Here is a 9,531-nt window from a genome sequence, read left to right on the forward strand (position 1 = left end):
TTTGTGGCGTATTGCCAATCCTTATCATCTTTGGCATGACAACAACTATAGAAGTTGGCAATACAGCACAAAGAGACCTGGGACCAGGCTAGGCTATTGGTGGCCCTGGTGGTATGGCTGGACTCCGCTGGATTGAAACTTCTAGTGACTGATGACAGAACTGTCACTCCAGAACGAGTGGTTCCTATCAAGTGTTTTTTTCTGAAGAGTACTAGAGAATTAGAACAGAAACCACACTCAGCTGAGCTCGCTCTGAGGTGACAAGTTCCTCTGTGTTTGTGGTTATACAGCATGTGGTAGGTTCAATCTCATCCTAGCAGACTCTGGTTACTGGACTCATAGATGATGGTCTTGTTATGCTGCGTGACCATGTAACGTTGTGTTGGCGACATGTGGGACTCGGGCAGTGACTTGTTGGGAAATCAAAGAGACCTTGCAGCAAATTCGTATTTCCCTTTAAAGCGGAAACAAAGGTCATGTACCTCAAGGACATGAGTGAATTACTTTGAATGCGTCTGTCAACGACCCATTTGCTAGTAAAGGTCATTGAAGTGTATTTGTCTGCACATGTGTGTATTGGGCATAGGATCAAATGATTGGCGAATGGAAACTCTCTTGATGTGTTTTGTGGTATTAATATTGTCATGGATTAAATGAAGACAAACAATTAATTAAACATAAATGTATAATGACATCTTTATTGGTTAGTAATTTCAGAAATATCACCATATCATTTATTTTCAGTGGCAGGAACATCTCTCTCGATTTCTCTCTCTTTTATAGATTGTCTCTTGACATTCACTCTCATAATCGTTCACACTTCAGGGACACAGTTTCCATTGAACAGCTGAAAGTCCTGATCCACAGCCATCTCTCTATTCACCAACGCCTCCACGCTCTTCGTCGACGTCTCCGTGACCTCGTTATCTACCACGTCATTAAGCCCGTAGGCTGCATAAGTAGGGAACTTGTACCGGAGCTCATACGGCACACTGAGATCAAAATCAGGACAGCAGTAGGCTGTCCACAGATGTTTGGGTACCCCCACCCGGTTGACGTTACCTCTCCGGATGGTGTTCCCAGTGGTGGTGACGCCACTGATGATGTAAGCCGTTCCACGACAATAGTTGTTGAGGCGTTTGCGGATGCCCTCCAGGTAGGGTAGCCAGTGGTGGTGGAGGAACTCCTTAGCCTGGGGAACCACGTTGGTCAGGGTGTAGGTCGAGGCCTTGTCCCCAGGACTGGCCTGGTGCTGGTCGGGGTTCAGTTGGCCACGCTCGTAGACGACTGCGTCGGAGTAGTCGGCCAGCACGGCCTGGCTCTCCTCTAGGGCCAGGAGGCTGGAGGGAGAACCGGGGAAGGGCTGCATGTTACCCGTCCCAGAGCCACTGGACAGCTGGAGGAGATGGAAGAGGGTTAGAGCAATGTCAGCGTGTGATTACACACACAGAAAATAGGTACACAGTATATGAGCCAAGAGGAGAGCGAGAGAGGGGTAGAGTGCAACAAATCATTTCAGATAGAAAATGTGAACAGGAATATTGTTTGTTAATACTATGTAACAATGTGTATCTACTACCTAGACTTTGTCACAGGGAAAGCTGTGCGTCATGCTTATCAAGACTAGTAAACCAGCAGGTCAGAGCACTAGAGGGAAGGTTTTAATGTGCTCTACTGTCTACGTATCGCCTTAAAGCCCTATTCTCCCCACTGTAGCAGACGGTCTATTCTTTGAACGACTCACCGACTCCTCTTCTTCAGTTTGATTTGACCACAGACTTCAATAGAACAGACCATTGTGTCTCTATGACTTTGTCTGTGTAGACCATGGAGATGCTTGATCTCCACCAGAGAGACCTATCAGTATAGTTAGTAACAAACAAAAAAAGTCTGGGCCCTTACCTGTGGTTCGTACATCCAGGGCAGACCTTCCCTGCTCTCACCATTGGATCGTTTAAAGGTGTAGGCGGAGAAGAGGGGGATCCTGCCTGCTGGGTCGTACAGGGTGGCGTAGCGCGCCTTGTCCCCGTAATGCTGGCAAACCTTCTGGAGGCCCCGAGTCCACTCGAGGCCCCTTGGGGCCAGGCCCCTGTACAGGAACTGGCTGCATTCCCTGAAGGAGGAGTCCACGCTGGAGTTTACTGGGGGAGGTAGAGGAAGCAGGGCCAGAGCCAGGAGCACACAGGACAGCAACATAGTGTATCCACACCGCACTATCCTGTCTGTCTGTCTGTACCTGCACCGGACGGTTAGTGTGGCTATGGACGAGAGAAGGAGAATGGGAGGAGGGAATAGGGAGGGAAGGAAGGATGGAGGGTAGGAGGTGAGATAAAGTTAGGGCTTCCAGAGTAGGTGATGTCATAATTTCTTCAGTAGGTCTGAGAACAGTGTTTTAGAACTGTAGAATAGAACTGGTGAGAACCATAAACCCACTGATAGTATGCAAAGAAGTGACTCTCATTCAGCCAGCGCTATCTGTGTGCAAGCATTGGGTTACCATGGACGTGTGGTTAGCTGCAGTGAGTCCTAGTCGACTCATGCACCATGCCTCTACCATTGTTTTTACACTGCACCGCGTATGTCCCATATTCCATGCAAATATTAGCTGTGAAACGACATTGAACAGAATCTTTTTTATTACGTTACAACATTACAGCTGTAGCTTACTATGGTACTTTCATTGAAGCAGTATACTGTAGTCCTGTCGGTTTAAGTTCCATGCAGCACATTTTGTTCAGAGCGTTTCTATGAGGTGTGAAGAAAAGTGTTGCTTCGTGATGTGGTTTCTCACACGTTTGAGACCGACGAGTTTTTTTGTTGTATTTTCAGTTCAGTTGATTGATTGTGCATGACAATTATTGACAGTTACTTTGTAAGAGTATAAAATGTAAATAAAATAAAACTTCCTTCAATTGGTCAATTTACACCCCCATTACAGTAAAAAAAAACTAAAACAGACACACACACACACACACAGGCCTATCTTTTCCTCTTCTTTTTGAAGGTGTTCTCTGACACACAGTCCTCGTAGAAGATAGCCAGATTACTATCCATGTCCGTTTGTTTCTTCAGAAAGCTCTCCAGTGTCTTTAAAGGCACCTCCATGACTCCATGGTCCTCCTGTTCATTCAGTGCATAGGCACCATAGCTAGGGAACATGAAACGCACCTCGTAGGGAGAGTTACGGTCGAACCGTGGGCAACAGTAAGCCAACCACACGTGTTTGGGGATCCCCATGCGGTCCTCGTTCCCCCGACGTATGGTTGCCCCGGAGACTGTCACCCCGGTTACCACGTAGGACTGCTTTCCGCGGCAGAAGTTATTGAGGCGGCGGCGCACGGTATCCAAATAGGAGCTCCAGGTCTCTTCCAGGAAGTCTGTGATCTGGTACCAGGACATTAGCTAACATTAACATAACATTAAATTCTAAATACGATTATAAACTGGGTGGTTCGAGCCCTGAATGCTGATTGGTTGACAGCCGTGGTATATCAGACCGATTGACAAAACATTTGCTTAGTTATAACATGATTTATAATGTCCCAAAACCATTCAAAAAAACTTTTGATAACAAAATGGCTGACCTGGGGTACCACGTTGGTCAGGGTGTAGGTGGAGGCCTTATCGTCTGGGTCAGCCTGGTGCTGGTCTGGGTTGAGCAGGCCTCGGGAGTACTCCACGGCGTCTGAGTAATCCTCCAGCACCGCCTGGCTCTCCTGGATCAGAGGCTCCGGGTCATCACTAGGGGGCAGCACCTTCATGTTCCCACCCTCATTCCCAGACACCAGCTGTGGAGTGATTGGGTGATTATTTATAGAGGTGACAATCATTCGTTTAGATGGAGAAAAAGCAAGCCCTCATGACAAAGACAGGACCCCCAATGCATTGGCTGGTAAGTCATTTAAGATGGGACTGTTATTGCAGGAGAATACTGCGGTATTGCATGAGAGTATCACAGTACGTTGCTGCTGAAGATCTCTCTCTACCTGCTGTGATGATGTGACACGATAACAGATCTCTACCTGTGGCTCGTACATCCAGGGCGTGTCCATCCTCTTCTTCCCGTCGTTCTTCTTAAAGGTGTAGGCTGAGTAGAGGGGCAGGCGACGGCTGCCGTCGTACAGGGTGGCGTAGCGCGCCTTGTCCCCGTAGCGCTGGCAGATCCTCTTGAGGCTGTCCCTGGTCCCGTCGATGCCTGTTGGTGCTGCCCTCATGTAGAAAAACTGTCTGCAGTCTCTAAAGCTGTCGGATACACTGGCACCAGACAGCCAGATCCCTGCCAACAGGAGGAGGGCCAGCAGGTAGACCCGCAATGGACGCATCTTAGCCTGGGTACAGACCCTACAGCGGAGAGGGTGGTGGCACTACTAGGAGGAATAGGGAAGGCTGTTTATACATCCAGGAGTAGACTACTGTAGGGTTCAGTACCAGATGCAGTCCACACAGCACAGAGGGAGGTTGACTGCCAAAGCAAGGAAATGGCTCTGTATGCAAAGTGGCTATGCATAGGACTGATTTGATTGGATGCGTGGTTGGCTAATCATGGAGAGCAGGAGCACATGGGTGAGAGGATTTCAAAAGTAGTCTAGTGTTAAGTGGAATGAAACTTCTGGGCCTAATCTTGTTTTCTAGTGCCATGAGACATTCATCCATCTGTCTGCGAAGTGTTTCTCGTAAGTAAACATCCACTTTCACACCAACACACATTGCAACAGCTTGTGGTGGTATACTCTGTATAGCCAAAGAAAACTACAGGCCCCGTCTATATAAACAAAGCCTTGACCGCAACAACAACAAAAATACATCCCACATAGTGATTCATTCAGTCAGTTAGTCAGTCATCACACAGACAGACAGACAGGTCAGGACGCTCCATTGTTCTAGGAGTTGATTTTCATCAAACTCATCATTACCAAGAGATTGTGATTGATATGTCAGGTAAGAGGTTACTCTATATCAGGGGTATTCAACCGGGGTTCCGTGGAGATACTGCAGGGGGTCCGCACATTTTTTTCTAAAATGTTTATTTTTTAATGAATATCGCTAGCAACAACAATACACATTTTGAATTACATACATACAGTAGAAACTATGATAATATATTCTTTCTAATCATGTCAACTTTATTTCTCAAACCCTAATATTGAGCAAATTGCACTAATTGGAGCTAATTACAGAGAAATGATAGTCAAAATATCTGACATAGGCTATGAAAAAGCACCCGTTAATACTAGTCGCTGCAAGTGCAAAGGCAATGGTGCCGCGTTAGCGGAGACTGCATTCACGGTAAATGCTACATATATCGGCTCAATGGGAAATTACCTTTACATTTCTATCACACAACCTGTAGCACTTCAGCAATACAGATTGAATCATTTTTACCAAACACATGGCTAACCTTTATTTAACCAGCTGATATTAGTGAAAATGTGTTTGGAGTTACCTTTTTAGCTAGTAGACTATGTATTTTACACTTCCAATTATAATGTGAGTAGGTCAAAATAATACTAAGAAATCAAATCTATTCATTTTTAAATGTTGATTACTTCTCCTTGCTATTCAGCTGATAATACCATGGTGGGGGTCCTTGGGTCAGCGGTTGGCCTTGTGGGGGTCCCTGGGTCAGCGGTTGGCCTGGGTGGGGGTCCCCGCTCTATAGACATTCCAAAAGAAAACAATACTTTCTTTTCTTTTGTTGTTTTTTCCCTTTCCTAACATTTTTAGGGGAACAGCAGTCCAATCACCCTACGCCTTGTATTGTTTAATGGAGAATATTACAGAGATGAAGTGAGTAGGGAGACAGATAAGAGATGTGCAGTTGAAGAAGTCGACTCCGGTAGCGAACGCCGGTCTCTCACGGAGGCATATGGACTCTTGAATTAACTGAGCTTTCGCGATACAAATCTCTGGCACATACAGTAACACTCTTATGTGTTTCAGTCAAAATAGCACCACAATATCTTAACACTAGACTACTTTTGAAGTCTGAAAATGTCTGACAACTTTAGATTTTGGTTCAATATTAAAGAACACTCTATTGAATTGAATATCTACCTCCTCGTCCTCTCCAGGCATACAGACTACTCTGGTGACCCTGCTATGGCTGTGGGGATGGTGGCTGACCCCCGTTCAGCCCTCGTGCACCACGGGCCGGCCAGCAAGGTGCAAGGCTGCCATGTCAGCTCCTGGTACCAACCTGGCGGGCGAGGGTTTCAACATTGTCACCATGGAGCGCAAGCAGGCCTATGTTGTTGATGTGGACAACTGGAAGACTCCAGATGGAGCCTGTACCCTCTGTGTTAACCCTTTCATGGAGGGCCAGACTCAGAGGCTGCCCGCAGCTGTGGTGGACTGGCGTCCCTTGCATCAGTGTCACATGAAGTTGTCCAGCATCGTCTTCGACTCCAGCGAGTCGTTTGTGAGCAGCAGCCAGACAGATGTAATACTACTACTACAACTACTACTAATATGGCTACTACTTCTAATACAACTACAACTAATACTACATCTACTACTATAACAACTACTACTATAATTATAACTACTACTACAGCTACTACTACTGAAAATAATAATTGATATATTAAGCATTTTATAATAAGACTAATAATATATAGAAATATTAATCAAATGTATAATACTACTAATCCACCACCAATGTGTATATATAGGTGGACGGCAGTTGGCAGATTGGTCTGGACGTTAATATTCCCAACGCTAATGGGTCGGCCATGGTGGGGGGTACCCACTCCAGAGCTGCCAAGACGGTGATGAGCCAGTCCAAGGAGGACAAGTACAGCTTCATCAAACAGGATATACACTGCTCCTATTACAGGTTACCTATTACTTCTATGAATATAATAACTTCATTTGTATTAGAAAGTTCACCTTCCTTTATATAGCCAACACTGCCCTCCATAGGCTATAGTAAGGTATACACTAGATTATAATAGTTGTGCACACACTGTCTGGGGGTGTTAAAGACTAGTTATTTTGCGATAGAATATCCTGTTTCAATTGTAACAACATAATGTGTTTTGTTGACAATTTGTAGCCACATTGTTATTGAATAAGACTTCTTGAAAATAGTCAAACTTCTATCCCCATAGATAGGTCTACTTTGTAGGCAGGGACTTTGATGCACCCCTCAAAAAGGCCACAAAATGACAAAGCCATTTACGGAAAGATAACAAAGTAGTCTATTCTCTATCTTGGGTTTCTTCCTCAGTTGCCGCCTGATAGAGGACCCTCCCCTGCACCCCGAGTTCTCTCGCTCCCTGGGCATCCTGCCCCCCCTCTACACCGACCAGACCAAGGCTGACTACAATCGTTTCCTCGCGACCTTCGGTACCCACTATATCCGGAAGGTTAAACTGGGGGGGCGGGTGAAGGGCGTCACCTCACTGCGCGTGTGCAAGGTAAGACTTCTTAAATTCTGCAAATGACATTCTCATTATTGATAGTGGTATGCCTATTTGTGGTGTACAATTTATTGAAGATGCGTTCATGTATTTAGGCAGATTATATATAGTTGTTTTTAATTTTATTGTATGACATCACATTTTATTTAAGAGTCTGCATATGTACCAAGATGTTTTAATAAACCCAAACCTAGGCGGCCGTCAATGGTTACAACGAGAACGAGGTTAAGGACTGCCTGGAGGCCGAGGCCTCTGTCGCCACCAACTGCGGAACAGCCGAAGCCAATGCAGAGACAAAGTTCTGCAAGAGTGACCTCAAAAAACATAACACCAGTGACACCTTCAGCAGTACCTTCGATGAGAGGTTTGATTGATTTCAGAAATGTTATCGATTTTTGGTGGGATTATTGGGCATTATACAAGACTTATAAAAAACACATTTCCAATAATGTCCTCATGTAAGACAAAACATGACTGACGATAAACAACAAACATACAGGTTTACCGAGGTGGTGGGGGGACAGACGGACGGAACGCCCGACCTGCTCTTCTCCAAGATTGGTGAAAACTCCAAGGCCTTCGCTGATTGGGCAAGTAGCCTGAAAACCATACCTGATATCATCAACTACTCTCTCCATCCTCTCCACCTATTGGTGAAAAAAGCCAGCAAGAGGGCGGGGCTGAAGAAGGCCGTGGAGGACTACATCCTGAAACACGCCCTGTTCAAGCACTGCTCTGGGAAGTGCAAGGGAAGCTCCAGGTCCAGTGCCCATGACTCCTGTCAGTGTGTGTGCCAGACCAGTAAGGAGATGACCAGCCAATGCTGCCCGCAGGAGAAGGGCTTGGCTCACCTTACCGTCACCGTGAAGAAAGCCAGGGACCTCTGGGGAGACACCACCTCCCAGACCGACGGCTTTGTCAAGGTATTATTCATCTCTTTTATTTTAGAATTTTAATTGACTATGAAGTTTGTTTTCAAGTGCACTTTAAAGCTACATTCTAGGATTTGACAAGGGTTACATCTCCCTAGCCCCATACCCGAGCTGCATACTAAAACAAGTGACGGGGACCTCGTTTTGTCGTTTTTCTAATCACATACTGTAGCTTTCAATAAAGTTTGATTTGGTTTGCTTCGTCAAGGTGCTCATGGGAAAAGACTTCAAGCAGACCAGGGTGATCCATAACAACGACAACCCCATGTGGAAGGAGGTCTTCAAATTTGGGACAGTCAAACTCTCCCTGGCCAGCGAACTCAAGTTCACTGTATACGATGAAGACAATTGGTCGAACGAACTCCTGGGGGAATGCAAAGTCCAGCCCGTCAAAGCTGGGATTCACGACAATATGTGTCCCATGAGTCACGGCAGCCTGTTCTACTCCTACAAGGTCGACTGCGCCCCAGGGCTTCGGGGCCAGACATGTGGGGAGTACGCCCCTTCCGGGATGAACTCTGACCTCTCTTACCTCTATACCTCCCGCAACGCCCTGAACATGACTCAGGAACTGCTGGCTCACATCCGGATGGGCCAGCCCCTAGGAGACCCTTTGACCTTCTTGGTGAAGCAGAAGGATAATGATCACCCTGCCCTCAGTGAGCCGTGATTAAAATATATGCCCTGTAATGCACTGTAAACCTTAGTCTGCCTATCTAACCTTAATGCATACCATTTCTAATCGCTTGATCTTTAAAAAAATATAAAATGTAACCTGTATTTAACTAGGCAAGTCAGTTAAGAACAAATTCTTATTTAAAATGGCGGCCTACCGGGGAACAGTGGGTTGACTATCTTGTTCAGGGGCAGAACGACAGATTTTTACCTTGTCAGCTCTGGGATTCGATCCAGCAACCTTTCGTTACTGGCCCAACACTAACCAATCGGCTAGATTAAAGATAGTGTTTTCAACATGCATATGACACACTGACATACAGTGCCTTAGGAAAGTATTCAGACCTTTCGACTTTTTCTAAATGTTACGTTACAGCCTTATTCTAAAATGTATTAAATAAAAACATCTCAGCAATCTACACACAATACCCCATAATGACAAAGCAAAAACAGGTTTTTTGAAATGTTTGCAAATGTATTAAATAAAAAACAGAAATACCTTA

The 9,531-nt window shown here is 45.6% G+C and overlaps 3 protein-coding genes across 4 annotated transcripts; 1 reads left to right on the forward strand and 2 right to left on the reverse strand.

The window, feature by feature from the left end:
• Positions 1-677: 677 nt before the first annotated feature.
• Positions 678-2,262, reverse strand: LOC135516262 (endonuclease domain-containing 1 protein-like). The gene is made up of 2 exons (XM_064940418.1): positions 1,903-2,262; positions 678-1,396 (listed from the first exon to the last, which is right to left on the reverse strand). The coding sequence occupies exons 1-2, from the start codon at positions 2,194-2,196 to the stop codon at positions 815-817; spliced, it is 876 nt and encodes a 291-aa protein (XP_064796490.1). The 5' UTR covers positions 2,197-2,262; the 3' UTR covers positions 678-814.
• Positions 2,263-2,563: 301 nt separating this feature from the next.
• Positions 2,564-4,437, reverse strand: LOC135516261 (endonuclease domain-containing 1 protein-like). The gene is made up of 3 exons (XM_064940416.1): positions 4,023-4,437; positions 3,585-3,788; positions 2,564-3,384 (listed from the first exon to the last, which is right to left on the reverse strand). The coding sequence occupies exons 1-3, from the start codon at positions 4,320-4,322 to the stop codon at positions 2,980-2,982; spliced, it is 909 nt and encodes a 302-aa protein (XP_064796488.1). The 5' UTR covers positions 4,323-4,437; the 3' UTR covers positions 2,564-2,979.
• A 164-nt stretch (positions 4,438-4,601) lies between these two features.
• LOC135516263 (perforin-1-like) lies at positions 4,602-9,531 on the forward strand. 2 transcript variants are annotated; one of them, XM_064940419.1, is made up of 7 exons: positions 4,602-4,673; positions 6,072-6,439; positions 6,672-6,835; positions 7,229-7,418; positions 7,616-7,785; positions 7,921-8,344; positions 8,562-9,531. In XM_064940419.1, exons 1-7 carry the CDS (start codon positions 4,637-4,639, stop codon positions 9,021-9,023), a joined length of 1,815 nt encoding a protein of 604 aa, XP_064796491.1. In that variant the 5' UTR covers positions 4,602-4,636; the 3' UTR covers positions 9,024-9,531. The 2 variants fall into 2 exon arrangements, with proteins under 2 accessions (XP_064796491.1, XP_064796492.1); XM_064940420.1 differs by lacking the exon at positions 4,602-4,673 and adding an exon at positions 4,795-4,938.

This window comes from Oncorhynchus masou, chromosome 27 (assembly GCF_036934945.1).
Source record: "Oncorhynchus masou masou isolate Uvic2021 chromosome 27, UVic_Omas_1.1, whole genome shotgun sequence".
NCBI classification, from domain to species: Eukaryota; Metazoa; Chordata; class Actinopteri; order Salmoniformes; family Salmonidae; genus Oncorhynchus; species Oncorhynchus masou.

What these genes read in the sequence shown, in the direction of transcription:
- LOC135516262 (XM_064940418.1), bottom strand. Translation starts at nt 2,196, where the DNA reads ATGTTGCTGTCCTGTGTGCTCCTGGCTCTGGCCCTGCTTCCTCTACCT. An exon ending in CCTGGATGTACGAACCACAG is followed by an intron (nt 1,397 to 1,902) that starts GTAAGGGCCCAG and finishes CATCTCCTCCAG; the next exon opens with CTGTCCAGTGGCTCTGGGAC.
- LOC135516261 (XM_064940416.1), bottom strand. Translation starts at nt 4,322, where the DNA reads ATGCGTCCATTGCGGGTCTACCTGCTGGCCCTCCTCCTGTTGGCAGGG. An exon ending in CCTGGATGTACGAGCCACAG is followed by an intron (nt 3,789 to 4,022) that starts GTAGAGATCTGT and finishes ATCACTCCACAG; the next exon opens with CTGGTGTCTGGGAATGAGGG. An exon ending in TGACCAACGTGGTACCCCAG is followed by an intron (nt 3,385 to 3,584) that starts GTCAGCCATTTT and finishes TCCTGGTACCAG; the next exon opens with ATCACAGACTTCCTGGAAGA.
- LOC135516263 (XM_064940419.1), top strand. Translation starts at nt 4,637, where the DNA reads ATGAGACATTCATCCATCTGTCTGCGAAGTGTTTCTC. An exon ending in CCTCACTGCGCGTGTGCAAG is followed by an intron (nt 7,419 to 7,615) that starts GTAAGACTTCTT and finishes ACCCAAACCTAG; the next exon opens with GCGGCCGTCAATGGTTACAA. An exon ending in AGCAGTACCTTCGATGAGAG is followed by an intron (nt 7,786 to 7,920) that starts GTTTGATTGATT and finishes ACAAACATACAG; the next exon opens with GTTTACCGAGGTGGTGGGGG.